General features: G+C 46.0%; 1 protein-coding gene and 1 long non-coding RNA gene across 4 annotated transcripts in view; one reads left to right on the top strand and one right to left on the bottom strand.

Moving 5' to 3' along the window:
- The window catches only part of Clic5 (CLIC family member 5), a 156,394-nt gene that overhangs the window by 41,571 nt on the left and 100,745 nt on the right, over positions 1-14,078 (top strand). Inside the window, exon 1 of one of the 2 annotated variants that reach the window (XM_048445222.3) lies at positions 12,327-12,701. The exons of the other annotated variant lie outside the window; for it this stretch is intronic. Coding sequence (XP_048301179.2) covers positions 12,639-12,701 — 63 coding nt within the window. The 5' untranslated portion in view covers positions 12,327-12,638. Of the gene's footprint in view, positions 1-12,326; positions 12,702-14,078 lie in introns of those variants that run through there. 2 annotated transcript variants of the gene reach the window in all.
- Positions 9,691-12,385, bottom strand: LOC146890708 (uncharacterized). 2 transcript variants are annotated; one of them, XR_014998228.2, is made up of 3 exons: positions 12,302-12,385; positions 11,289-11,390; positions 9,691-10,274 (listed from the first exon to the last, which is right to left on the bottom strand). It is a non-coding gene; the product is annotated as an uncharacterized LOC146890708 (long non-coding RNA). The 2 variants fall into 2 exon arrangements; XR_015735434.1 differs by having other exon boundaries at positions 9,691-11,390.

Raw genomic sequence — 14,078 nt, 5'->3', positions numbered from 1 at the left:
CTTCCCTCGCTGGAGTTTAGCACATTTTGTTCTTAGGTTCCTGTGGTTGTCGTGCCTCCCACAATGGGGACTGTCAAGACTCACTGTGCACTTGCTCGCCACAGCCGCTTCGTGTCTCAACGTGTTCCCAGGTCGTCGATTGTGGTGGTGGTTAATAGGTTACCAGTGCATGAATGTGAGTAAGATAGCTTAACAATCACATGCAAGGGCAGCTGTTTGTGAGACGGCCGCTCTACTGCCGCTGACTACGACATCTTCCCGGAAGGGACGCAGGAATCGAAGGAGCCTCCTTTCTCAGGACCATGGCATCTGTTTCTGTATTCTCCCCAAAACACACCACACCTACGTCGCTAGCTCGTAGTGCAGGCTGGGAGCAGACCATGTGCGTTTGGGGGTCCTGTGAGCTCCTTGCTGGCAGCACTTCAATATTCTACATACATTGACTCCCAGTATTTTTGGTCCCCACAAAGAACACCCATCCGGGAAACTGAATTTCACGCCCAACTGAGATAGTTGAGACATTTTCTGCCCTCTCTCTAGGAAGATGAAATGGAAGTAATTCAAGGTAAAATGCTTCGATCTCCTGGAGGCATGAGAAAGCTTCCTGGCAATTCATTTTAAAATTGTACAGCTGGGTAAAGCATGTGACAAAATCATATCAAAGCCTCGTCCCCAAGGAGAGATGGGCCAGAGCCTTTCTCCACCCACCTCCATGTTTTCCCTCTCTCTGTCTCATGCAAAGGTTCCTTGTCTTTCTAAGGAATCCTAACTGGAGAAATGCCTAGTGAAGAGGAAAGGAAATAGACATAAACATAAAGGTATCCCTTGAACCCGGAGGACTCAGGCACCGATGCTCACATTCTCTAGGATGACTTCAGTTGGGAAGTGACTAGCTTTGGTCTCCTATCCCTGTTTTGTAGATAAGGAAACGGAGGTTCAGAGAGGCTGGATTGCCACATTCCAGCCCTCAAAAGTCTGTGGTGTTCCTGGATCCCAGTTCACTGTCCTTTTCATTATAGGTGTTCTGTCTTCTGAAATAAATCAAGTCGTAAAATATTATTTTGCAGTTTTATTATTCTATTTTTCAACTACCTGCTCCATACACATCCTCTCTCTCTGGAATTCTGGTATTTTCTGAACACATTTTCACCTCCATTTGTATTTTAAGAACCTCCAAAGACAGCGTGGTATTTTTATGAAAATCTGGAACTTTAAGAATATTACTTTCAATCACCAAGATGTGCCCCATTTTTTAAGTGTATCATTGTGCTGTTGATTCATGCCCACCTGGTCATAGCCCCCCTAAGGGGTTCCTTTTATCGTAGAGATGGTCGGTCAGCCACCGAAGTTCTCTCTATTCTGTGTAAGTTCTGCCTCTGCTCTAAGTCTTCGGCTATGAGCATGATGTGAGGTGTGAGGTGGTCTCAGCCACAAAGGAGGCTTGGTGCTGGATAGACAAAAAGGAAAAACTCTAGGGATTTCTCGTTTCAGCGCCGCGAGATCCAGCCGCTCAAAGGCCACAGGAGTACTTGGACTCCCCACATTTCTTGTGTCCCCACATCTCAGCCTTCGTTTTCTGTCAGTGTTGCTCGGAGTCATCCTGGTCCCATGGGGACAAGATGGAGCCACAGCTTTCTAGCCTGTTCTACTCTCTCTACTAGGCCAGAAGAAGGAACAATGATCTCAAACATATCCCTGATAAAAGTCCTGGCCATGTGAGACACCTGTTCACTTTTGAAGCTCCTCTGAAACCTAATGGGCAGTGAATGGAGACAGTGTGGAAAACCAAAGAAACTGAAGACCCTGTCCATTTCTGTCCCTCTGAAACTTAACTGTGCAGCCATGGGCATTTGCTTCCTTCCTATGAAACTTCCTGCTACCATAATGGATGAGTACTCTGTGGATGACCAGTCCGTGGTCCTCTGTCTTATTCCTCCCCGTTGCCCACTCTTTTGGGCCACACCCCTTTTGAGCTGCTCTTTCTTTTGCTGGTCATCTTTTTTTGTGGTTGAGATGTTGGGATCAAACCGAGAGTCTCTGAGTCATTAAAGATGGTTTATTCACATGCCGGGCCCGTGACCAAAAGATGCTCAAGCGTGTAGGTCAGAACAGGAGCTGACAGTTGCATTGCTGGGGTTCGGTTTTTAATGTTGCATTTGTCTTGGACCCCTCCCTTCCCTGATACACCTATGAAATGGCTGCATTAAGCTTTTCCCTGAACTCAAGGAAGTGCTTGACCGCTCAGTGAAGATGGTCAGCTCCTCAGTAAATTCTGCCCCGAATGTTGATACCGCAGAACTGACCTCGGTTTGCATTTTGCTTGCCTTTGACTTCTATGGCTTCCTTCCTTGAGGTTGGGTGTTTTTAAAGCTGTGTGTGTGTTATCACTGGATCCCTGTGTTCTTCATTTGTATCTGTGCTTGTTTGTTTTCTGGTTCTTCTCTGGGTATCTCTTAGGCAGCATTCTGGACTCCTTGAACCTACCGATTCCTTAAACAAGGTCAGCCTGCCTTGACCCTGTCATGCCTATAAGCCACAGAGAATCTCCAGCTCATGCCACTCAGAATGTTTTCTCCTCTGTGTGCCAGGGAAGCATTGCTGAGCTCTGGGCTTACTGATGGACAGAGCTGGAAGGAGGATCAACTCTGCTGGGTATAGCTATTTCCAAACATGTCACCCAGCCGCTCCAAGACTTGGCTTCCTTGTTTGTGAAATGGGACTAATAACACCCAGTCACTGGCCTATTCCAGGGATGACACAAGCTAATTAGGGATTCAGAACTCCCAGTGCATGGCAGAATCTTAGCCAATGTTAGCTATCATCTACGTTATGTAAGTGTTTTCATGTTTTAGTTCAAATTAGAAGTTATGAAAATGCTGTACTGTAATGCTCATTTTGCCCATGGATAGGCAGGATCCAAATAGAGGGAGAGACTGTGGACAAAAGAGGTTTCAGTTATTCATTGACTTGTTGATTCCTTTAATGTTGACATATTGATCATAAACACACCATGGGAGTGACTGAAATCTCAGGATAATCTCAAAGGAAGCCTGTAATCCTGAACACATGCTTGTGATCTCAGCATCCGGAGGATCAAAGCAGGAGGGCCAGGAGTTCAAGCCAGGCCTTAGGTGAACACTAAGTTTGAGTTAGTCTCAGCTGGGGTACCTGAGACTCTGTCTCCCAAAACCAAAATAAATAACAAATGAATCAATAAATTGTCCCTGCCTTGAGCTGGTCCTCTCAGGTGCCTTGTCAGAGTGATAAGGAAGAGCACTGGAAAGGGGAGTCCTGATTCCTGTGGGGTCCTGCTGTGATGATCCCTGGGGGTCCTGCTGTGATGATCCCTGGGGGTCCTGCTGTGATGATCCCTGGGGGTCCTGCTGTAGATAAGCACTGTGGAGTCCTGCTGTAGGTGATCCCTGTGAGGGCTTGCTGTAGGTGATCCCTGTGAGGTCCTGCTGTTCATAATGTCTGTGGGGTCCTGCTGTGATGATTCTTGTGGGGTTCTGCTGTAGGTGATCCCTGTGGGTCCTGCTGTGATGATCCCTGTGGGTCCTGCTGTAGATGATGCTGTGGGTCCTGCTGTAGATGATCCCTGAGGGTCCTGCTGTGATGAGCCCTGTGGGGTTTTGCTGTAGATGAGGCCTGTGGGGTCCTGCTGTAGATGATCCCTGTGGGGTCCTGCTGTAGATGAGGTCTGTGGGGTCCTGCTGTAGATGATGCTGTGGGTCCTGCTGTAGATGATGCTGTGGGGTGCTGCTGTGATGAGCCCTGTGGGGTCCTGCTGTGATGATCCCTGTGGGGTTCTGCTGTGATGAGCCCTGTGGGGTCCTGCTGTAGATGATGCTGTGGGGTCCTGCTGTGATGATCCCTGTGTGGTCCTGCTGTTGATGATGTCTGTGGGGTCCTGCTGTTGATGACGCCTGATCATTGGTTCAGAAGCTTTTGGAACTGATCTTTAGAAGGGATGTGGAAAAGCATGGGGATACAGGCTTGGGAAAGTTGAGGATGCTGTAAGCGAAGCTTAGTGAGTGATTCAGGCAGGCACTTGACTGGAAGGCTGGACTGCTATGAGGATTTGAGAGGGCTGGGGGAGCTCTGGAAGGTAGACAAGAGGATGCTCCTGTTACACTGATGTGAAGAACTCGTCTACACTGTGTTCCCTGAGGTTCTGGGGACAGATGAGCTCAGGGAAGTGTATTAGTCTGATGGAGGACACCTCAAGCAGACCCGCACTCAGGCTGTGGCACGGATTTCCTGGCTGTGTTTAGTTCTTAGGAGCACAGAGTGTGGCACCATGTGCCCCAGAGTCCAGACGAGGAGCTATTGGATTTAACATTTTCCTTGTGTTTTGGTTTTGCCTGGGTCCCATCTCTTCTCTCTACTACATCCATTTTCCCTTTAATTAATGGGGATGTTTACTCTGCCAACATTTGTTGAGTGTGTGTATGCTCTATTTTTTTTTTTTTTAACATTTTTACGTTCATAAGGACTCACAGCCAAGAGCTACTTTCCTTCCTGTCTGTGTTGTTTCGTTTTCTGTTTCAGGAGTTTGTTTCACATTTCTGAAGTTAATGGTGTGATGAAATTTGGAGAAAGAGTGCATGGAAAGGAAGATATGAAAACAAAATGGTGGATTCATATATATTTTGTGTTTTGTGTGTGTGTGTGTGTGTGTGTGTGTGTAGACCGTGTGAATATGTGTAACTCACTGGTCAACTCGGGTGCTGTTCCTCAGGAACCTTCTACCTTGGGTAATATTTGTTCATTGTCAGTTAGGTAAGGCTGGGCAGCCTGTAAGTCCCAGGCATACCCCTGGTTCTGCCTTGTGAGTGCGGGCATTCCAAGCACATGCCACCACACCTGCCTTTGAAAATGCTCCATGTGTTACAGACACCAAGCTTAGGGTGTTCTGCTTGCATGGCAGACATGCTACTGATTGAACTGTCTTCCTAGCCCTGACTTTACAGTTTTCAAAATTATTTAAGAACTTTGATGCTTTCTAACTTTACACAGAGAACATTCATTTTGGGGTCATGCAGTTCTGCAAATTTTAACACATATAGAGATGCTTGTGACCACTAGAACAGACAGGATATATTGGTTTTAGCACCAGCGACAACTCTTTCCTAACATCTGTGCAATCAAACTTCCCCCAGCCTGCTGCTGCCTGCCACTGATCTAGAATGCCATGCAAGCGAAGCTATACAGTGCGTACCTTTCTGAGATTAGCCTTTCACGTAGCATTGTACAGTTGAGATTTATGCATGTGCACACCTCTTGGAAGCGCTTTTTTTTGACTGCTAAACGGTGTGCCATTGTTTGTGTGTACCACAATTGGTTCATTCATTTAGCCATTGTTTCTAGTGTGGGGTCATTATAAGTAATACGGTGTAAACATTCACATTCAACACTTTCGGTCAACAGGAATTTTCATTTCTCTAGGAGTGTGCCCAGGAAACGGGAAGACACGGAGAGCATGGACTTGACGTCATACACAGTTTCTAAACTGCTCTGCAGAAATGTTCTAGAAGTAGACAGTTATAGCTGCCTCCGCGCTAGCACTCAAGGTTTTCAGGAGGGCAGAAGTCAGCCTTCCTAATAGACACATCGGAGCTGCTCTCTTTTTACCAGTGTACCTCCAGGAAATAACATAAGAGTATTTTCATGTTTAGCTCTTCGGTAAAGTGTCTGTACTTTTTCTGTTATTTTTTTAGACAGGGATTGTTCACTTGTTTTTGAGTTGTGAAAATTTCTTATACATTCTGAAGTGTCTTTTGATTTCCCCTCTTCTATTTCTGAATGAAATTTATAGAATTGGTGTTTCTCTGTCTTAAATGTTTGATAGAATTTGTTAATGAAATGCCTGGGGCTTCTGGGGCTTTTGCTGTTTGCTTGCTGAAGGGTTCTCAACCATGAGTAAAATACATTTAATAGAGAGTGAGCCTGTCAGGTAGACCCACCATTTCTTGGGTGAATTTGTTGCGTTTTGTCCTTCAAGATTTCATACAATTTGCAGAAGTGGTATAAGTGGTATACATAATTCATAAGCAGGCTCTTCCAGCAGTTCTGTGTCCTCTCACCTGTGGAGGTGCAGTTGATGGCCCCATCTTTCATATCTGACATTAGTAACTAACATACCTTCTCTCCCTTCCTCAGTAAAATCTAGATGGGTATGAATATTCAGCTTTGTGGCTTTTTAAAATCTTTTTTTCATAAAATCTTTTTTTTAAATCACGTCCTATTTATTTTTCTGTCTTTCAATCAGTTCTGATCGTACACTTATTCTTTTGCTCCCTTAGTTGCTTTGGGTACAGTTAGCTATTCCTTTTCTAGCTTTCGAGGTGGACTCTGAGATTATCGATTTAACTCCTTTATTCTTTTCTACCATATCACGTTCCCTCCAGTGAGCATGACAACTGCACCCTACAAATTTCAATGTTCTCTATGTTCATTTCAACCCAGTTCAAGTTATTTTCCTATTATCCTCAAGGCTTCTGTGTTAGTCAATGATTTTCTTTCATTATATTGCTTAATTTACAAGCATTTGGTTTTGGGGGGCATGCCTTTCTGAAATCAATCTAATTAACTCTATAACAGTCCTAAGACACATTTTCATTTTAAATCAGAATTTTTTTCTGTGGCTAGAATATGGTCTTTTGGAGGAGGGCCACTAGTTAGTTCCCAGCCACTTAGCCCCGAAATAATCACACAAAAACTATATTAATTAAATCACTGCTTGGCCCATTAGCTCTAGTTTCTTACTGGCTACCTCTTACTTATTAATTTGACCCATTTCTATTAATCTGTGTATTGCCATGTGACAGTGGCTTACCGGCAAAGTTTCAGCATGTCTGACTCTGGCGGTGGCTCCATGGCATCTTCTCTGACTCCACCCTTCTTCTTTCCAGCATTCAGCTTAGTTTTCCCCACCTAGCTAAATTCTGCCCTGCTATAGGTCCAAAGCAGTTTCTTTATTCATTAATCAATGAAAGCAACACATAGAGAGAAGGACCTCCCACACCAATGGTTCTTTGGTGAAGTTTCCTTGCAAACTTGAAAATAATGTGTATTCTGGTGACCATTTTCCAGGAGAGTTCACAAATGTTAGCCATGTAAAGTTGGCAGACAGTGTTGTCAAGTCTCTCTATGACTTCACGGAGGTGTTGGCTGCTCTTCTTATTGAGGTGTCAATTAAAAAGAGGGAGATTAGAAATTTCTGATTGCAAGTGTGTTCTTGCCTCTTTCTCTTTTCTGACCAATAAGCTTTTCCTTCATCTGAATTGAGCCTCTGTTATTATCAGTTATATACATGCTTAAGATTTTCTCTCTCTCTCTCTCTCTCTCTCTCTCTCTTTCTCTCTCTCTCTCACACACACACACACACACACACACACACACACACACACACACAGAGGCTGGCTTTGAACTTGCTGTGTAGTCAGAGATGGCATTGAATTCCTAACCTTTCTGCCTCGGCCTTCCAAAACGCTATCATTGCACAAATGTACCTCTGTGCTCCCCAAATGCTGTCATTGCATACATGTACATCTGTGCTCCCCAAATGCTATCTTTGCACACATGTACCTCTGTGCTCCCCAAATGCTATCATTGCACGCTTGTACCACTATGTGTATGAATGTCCTGGGAGTCATGGAGAGTTGCGAGTCACTATGTATGTGCTGGGAATCAAACTCAGGCCCCCTGCTAGAGGAACGAGTGCTCTAAACCTCCACGCTCTCTGGGTTCTCTATCTGGAATTTTAAATGGTATATTTTAAATTATGTGTATTCTTTTGGTGGATGCTGTGCACATGTGTGTGGCTGCTTCAGAGGCCAAAGGCTTCAGAGCCCCTAGAGCTGGAGTTACATGTTAGGTTGTGAGCCACAGGAGGTGGGTGCTGAGAGTTGAATGCAGTGTTCTGGAGGAAGAGTACACAGTCCTGACTGCTGAGCCATCTCTCCAGTCCTCATCTGCTTTTCTACTGTTGTAAAAAGGAGCAGCAGGCTGCATTCCTGCTGCCCGGCTCCTGGCCGCCTGACTAGCTTTTACCCCGAAATAACTACATACAAATTGTATTCATTTAAACACTGCCTGGCCCACTAGTTCTAGCCTCTTATTGGCTAACTCTCACATCTTGATTTAACCCATTTCTGATAATCTGTATATCACCACGAGCTCGTGGCTTACCGGGAAAGTTTCAACATGTCTGACCTGGCAGCTCCATGGTGGGCAGCTCTCTGTCTCTACCTCCTTTCTCCCAGCATTCTGTTCTGTCTACTCCGCCTTTCTAAGCTGCTGTTCTATCAAAAGGCCAAGGCAGTCTCTTTATTTAGCCAATGAAAGCAACACATAGAAAGAAGACCCTCCTACACCATTCTACAATATCTCTTTGTATAAAATAGAGGTCTTTATTTGGGATTTACATTTGGACTACTTAGCCTTTCTTATATTTATGGCAAATAATTTAGCATTTCATTTGAATTATATGAAGCGTACAATTACACAAATCACTTTAAATTTTGTTCTTTATGTTCTATTTGTCATATTAATGAATTAAAATCTATCAACCTGATATATTTAAGTATATCAGATATGTTGTATTTTTTCCTTCAATAGTTGTACAAAAATACAGGTATTATACAGACCCACATATCAGCATTCCCTGGGCAAAGGTAATCTCCTCTCTCTGGTTCCAATTTTTGACTGTGTGCTGGCAAAGAGAACACTAAAAGCTTTTTTTGCAGTTCTTTCCTGATAAAGCCTAATCTAAAAGTTGTGCTGAGTTTATAATGATGTGGGCTAAAATGAGGAGTAAAGTGTTTTCTGCTTGTCAAAGCTGCACTTGGCTCTAAGCAAGTATGCTCAGGCAGCACTGGGTGCAGCAGGCTTTCTTTTGGGCCACCAACCGGCTCCCAAACCATGACATGGGGGCTTCACATCAGTTATGAATGCTCCGCCTTATCTTATGCTTGTCCCACTAGCTCGTATAATTTAATTTAACCTGTTTCTCTTCATCTGTGTTTTTGCCTTGGGGCTTTTTACTTTCTTTCCTTCTGTATGTCCTACTCCATGTCTGTCTGGATGGTGATGCCTGCCGGGCATCCACCTCTCTTTCTCCTTCATTCTCTTCTCTCTCTCTCTCGAGCCTAGATTCCTCCTCCTACTTATGTTCTCTCCCCTCCAGCCTCACCTATCCCTCTACTGCCTAGCTATTGGCTGTTCAACTTTTAATTGGGCCAATCAGGTGCCGTAAGCAGACAAGGTAAAACAGCTGGACAAATGCAGCGTATACACATACAACACAGTTTTACATAGCTAATATTCTGTAGCACAAACAAATGCAACACAGCTTTACATAGTTAAAGTAACATGCCATAACATTGGGGTATAAAAGTAAAATCGTTATATCAGCCATACTATAAAGTTAATAGTAAAACTGTGTACAAAAATAGTTGACAGCCAAGCGTGACGTGGGGTGGGACAGCAAGAAGGTGTGTAGGGGGCTGGAGAGACCATTTAGCAGTCAAGAGCACTTCCTGCTCTTGCGGAGGACCTGGGTTTGGTTCCCAGCACCCATGTCAGGTGGTGTACGATCTCATGTAACTCCAGTTCCAGGGGATCTGACTCTCTTTTCTGACTTCTGTGTGTACCCACAAATGCCATACACCCACACATACACATAAAGACCAGAAAAATAGGAAGGTTTATTGGATTTAAACTATGAGTTATATGCAGGGCTGCCCAGATGGGTGAGGATTTCTAAAAAATGTTAATAAGCAGAAACTTCCTGTTTTCCAATATGCCTGTGCCAGTCTTGAGATTCAGAAAGAATGATTATCCCGCACATTGCTTGGACCCTAAGCAAGAGCACCATCTAAAGCTCCCATAAAGGACTTTTCATTTAAAAGATCTCCCAAGGCCTTAGCTCTCTAATTTTGCTTGTGCTTGCTGACGTGATCTGAAGACGTTCCCACCTGCTGGTTTACAGAAGGTGTGACTCTGCGCTACACAGCGAAAGCCCCAGACTCCTCTGTAATCCGGGTCCTACCCTAGGGATTGGCATCACCGGGGTAGAGTTTCAGCTGTGAAGGTGACTGCTTGTGTAAAGGCTTAGGTGATGTAAGTCTGAAAGCAAGGAGGGGCCGAGATGTTGAACCTCACCCTGAGGGTTGCATGTTGGCCATGATGGTGCTGTCTTCAGCGAGAAGGGAACGTCTGAGCTTGGAGTCTGTAATGGTGGCCACAGCACGTGGTCCTCCTCCACCTGCCTATCAGAAACATGACCAGGGAGTTTTAGCCGAATCAGCTTGGGCTGTGTGTAGCCTTTCCTTCTTCCCATCCCTACTGTGTGAAGAAGACCCTTTGTGTGCTGTCTTTGTGTGCCCCTCTGTCTAGTCCACTGTTTCTGCCATAACAAAATACCTGAGATAATCTACTTAAAAGGAACGGTTTATTTGGGTTCAGTTTTAGAGGTTCTATAGTCCACCATCCATTGGCCTCATTGCTTAGGACCTGTGGTAATACTGTACACAATGACAGAAACTTGTGTGGATGGAGACATTTGCCTCTTAGATTGCAAAAAGGTAGACTGGGATGGTTCTTTAACTCTTGTGATAGTTTGAATGAGAATGGCTCCCATAGGTTCATATGTTTAAACGTCTGTCCCTGAATCGGCAGAATTGTTTTGAGAAGGATTAGGAGGTATAGTCTTGTTGTATACAGGAGTGCGGCCTGTCCTTGGAAATGGGCTTTGAGATTGCTGAAGTCCATGCCAGACCCATTCTTGATTTCGCTCTGCCTGTAACTCATGGATGAGATGTAGGCCCTTAGCTGCTGCTCCACTACCAAGCCTGCCTGTCTGCTCCAGGCTCCCTGCTGTGATATCATGGCCCCTCTAAAGCTGTAAGCAAGCTCCTAATTAAGTGCTTTTTGAAATAACTTGCCTTGGTCCTGGTGTCTCCTCACATCAATAGAAAAGTAATTAAGACAATTGCCTTTCAGGGCATGGCCCCAGGGACCCAGCTGCCTTCTACTGCTAGGCTCCACCACTTGGAGGTTCCAATAGTGCCACGGCTGGAGTTCAGTGACAGTTCAGATCCAAACTCAGACACAAACCCTCCATCTGCCTCGTTCATGTGACAGCCTTCAGGTTGCCTTCTATGACTACTTCACTGAAAGGGATTTTACTTTTAATTGATTAGGACCAGAGCTTCATTTTCCTCCCTTCAGCATGCACTGTGTGAGAGACACAGTTGAGTAACGGAGGAGGAAATAATGGTTACCTTGGCTGGGGAGGAGCAGGGGAAAAAAGGATCAAGAACTTCTGGTGATGTGGCTAACATTTTATTCCTTCATCTGGTAACCAACGGTGAAAATTCATTGAGCTGTATACCCAAGGATTCGAGTATTATTTCCCTCTGTATCATAGTTCACAAAACAAAACAAAACTGTACAACAAACCAAACAAACACCTCCCCTCTCCCCACCCTCCCAAAAGAACAATAAAGAAAGCTTGGAGTGGTGGCACGCACCTGTGACCAGCAATTGGGAGGTCAGAGGCAGGAGGATGAGGAATTCAAGCCCAGTTTCAGTTACGTAGTGCATTCAAGGTCAAAGGCCAGTCTGGGCTGCATGAGATGTGTGTGCATATGTCCATGTGTAGGGAGAGAAAAGGGAGGGAGAGAGAGAGAGAGAGAGAGAGAGAGAGAGAGAGAGAGAGAGAGAGAGAGAGAGAGAGAGAAAGCAGAGGAAAATAAAAGGAAGCCAGGGGAAAGGGGAGACCCATAAAGTTAAAAGCCGCAGATCCCTGACTGCAGTACCCCTGACCCTGTTGGCTCGCTCACCCCTCTGCCTCTCACAGGTTCCTGCCCCACCCCTTCTCTGTTTGCTCAGGGCAAAGACGCAAATGCTGCGAATTCGGGATCTTCCCTTCTTTCCTTTTTCCCAGGACTCTGCCCGCCTTGCAAGTGCGTAATTTTGGTACGAGAGTAACTTGGTCTAGCTGAATTGTTTTGTTAAAAAAATAAAAATGTATACATTTAAAAATCTTGAAAACTGTGGGCTCTTCCCCTCTTCCTCTTGTCCCTGGCTCCCTCTCTGTGTCTCATTACTTCCTGCAGGACGTCCTCTTGGTCATTTGGGACTGCCCAGGCTCTGCATGAGCCTCGAGCACTGAAAGGTTCGGGGGGTGACTAGACTCTGCTGATGCAGGGCTCCCCACTGTGTCGTCCTCCCGACAGCCAAGTCCCCGCCCGGATTGACCCCGCCCCGCGGCCGCGGTCTATTTTGGTCTCACCGGCGGAGGCGCGGGATCGCTGACAGTCGCGGATCCTGTGACACCTCCCAGCAGCCAGGCACTTGTTGCTCCCGGGACCTGTTGTCAATCCCTTAGCTCGCTTTTCCCTTTAGCCCCCTGCTGGCTCTTGAAGTCGGTTCTTTCCCTGGGTCACCTGAGACGCTGATCTCTCAGACATCGCTGTCCTTGCTTGAAGAAATTGATGAGAGATTGGAAGCCTTAAAAAAAAAAAATTAAACAGCGCTCAGAAGAGAGGCTCTCACCGTGAGCAGGAGCCTGAAGCGCTGCAGAGGTGGCGCCTCTCCGACCCGGGACCGCGGCCCGGGGCGCCGACGGTATGACGGACTCAGCGACAGCTAATGGGGACGATAGGGACCCCGAGATCGAGCTCTTCGTGAAGGTAGGTCGGCATCCGCGGGCCTCTCTCAGGGCTGGCTCTGTCGTGATCTCAAGTGTCAGGGCGCAGATCCCTCTGGGATTCTGGACCTTCCCTCGGGAGCACAGTCCAACGCCCTGCCCTCCTGGTTCTGCAGATGGCCTTTCTGCAAGGGGTTCCCGGGAGGATGGAGTAAACTTCAACCTGGCAGGTGTCTGTCTTCCTAGAGAGCTGACCGGCAGTCTGTGAAACACTGTAGGGCAGGTCACCACCACGGATCCTGGACTCCAAGGGACGCCGTGACCAGGCTGATCTTAAAGGATGCCCCCAGATATAGGGACAGGAGGATCTGACTGGACCAGTAAACTTTTCTTCTACAGTAGAGGAAGAAGGAGGAGGAGGAGGAAAAGAGAGAGAGAGAGAGAGAGAGAGAGAGAGAGAGAGAGAGAGAGAGAGAGAGAGAAGAGCGTTGATAAAAATGATTTTTGGCAAAGCAAAAATAGCATTTCCTAGCACCATTACTTTTTTTTTAATTCAGAAAGACTAAAATAAAAGTGAAGGTCGTAAAACTATTTTCTTGTTTTGTGGCGGAAAGTAGAAAACACCCGCTCCCCGCTGTTATTGTCATTGTCATTATGATTCCGTGGGGCAGTCTCTGTAACCAGGGGACCTGCCAGTCAACCTGACTCAGGGCTGCAAAGCAGCAACGGTCTAGCAGAACCAGATTAAGTCCACTGCTTCTTGGGTGCTCCCTGAGCAGTAGCAGGAGCGAGACAGAGGCTGTATTTCTTTTGCAAGCTGCTGAAGAAGTACGAGGCCAGGTCCGCGGGCATGGGCAGAAACATTTGATCAGCCCTCCTTGAGGGACACTGCAGAAGCAGAAACTTGGAAACCTGAGGCGGGAGGAAAGCAGCCTCTGGGCACGCGGAGTCGCCAGGACTAGGGGGAGGGGGAGAGTTCTGCAGCCTGATTACGGGAACTTTTCACAAAGGAGAAGAAAAACCTAGAACAGAGTACTGGGTGCAGAGAACACACTTGTCGTTTAAAGGGCGTGCATATAACCTGGGAGTCGAAAGATGTCAGTTTGCTCAAACCACCCCTTTTCAAGCCGATTGCTCAGACTTCTGTAGGAAGTTTTAGGTTTGTGTAAACCTGAACAGCAATCTTTTCTTCTTTGACACCTCTAACACACACACACACACACACACACACACACACACTATTCAACACACATATTGAATTTCTAATAAATATATAATCTGCTACAAGTTATTTTACGTCTACAAAGTGATCTAGATCTCCAGGCATTTTTAGGTGTGCTGGCGGCCGACCTAGGTAATGAACAAGGTCCCTGTCGTCTCCCAGGCTGGACAGGAGTTGACCAAGGGATCCACACAGGGT

Source organism: Myodes glareolus, chromosome 18 (genome assembly GCF_982192425.1).
Source record: "Myodes glareolus chromosome 18, mMyoGla1.1, whole genome shotgun sequence".
NCBI lineage: Eukaryota > Metazoa > Chordata > Mammalia > Rodentia > Cricetidae > Myodes > Myodes glareolus.
Note: the sequence above shows the minus strand (reverse complement) of the source record. Positions and strands in the feature narration are given on the sequence as shown.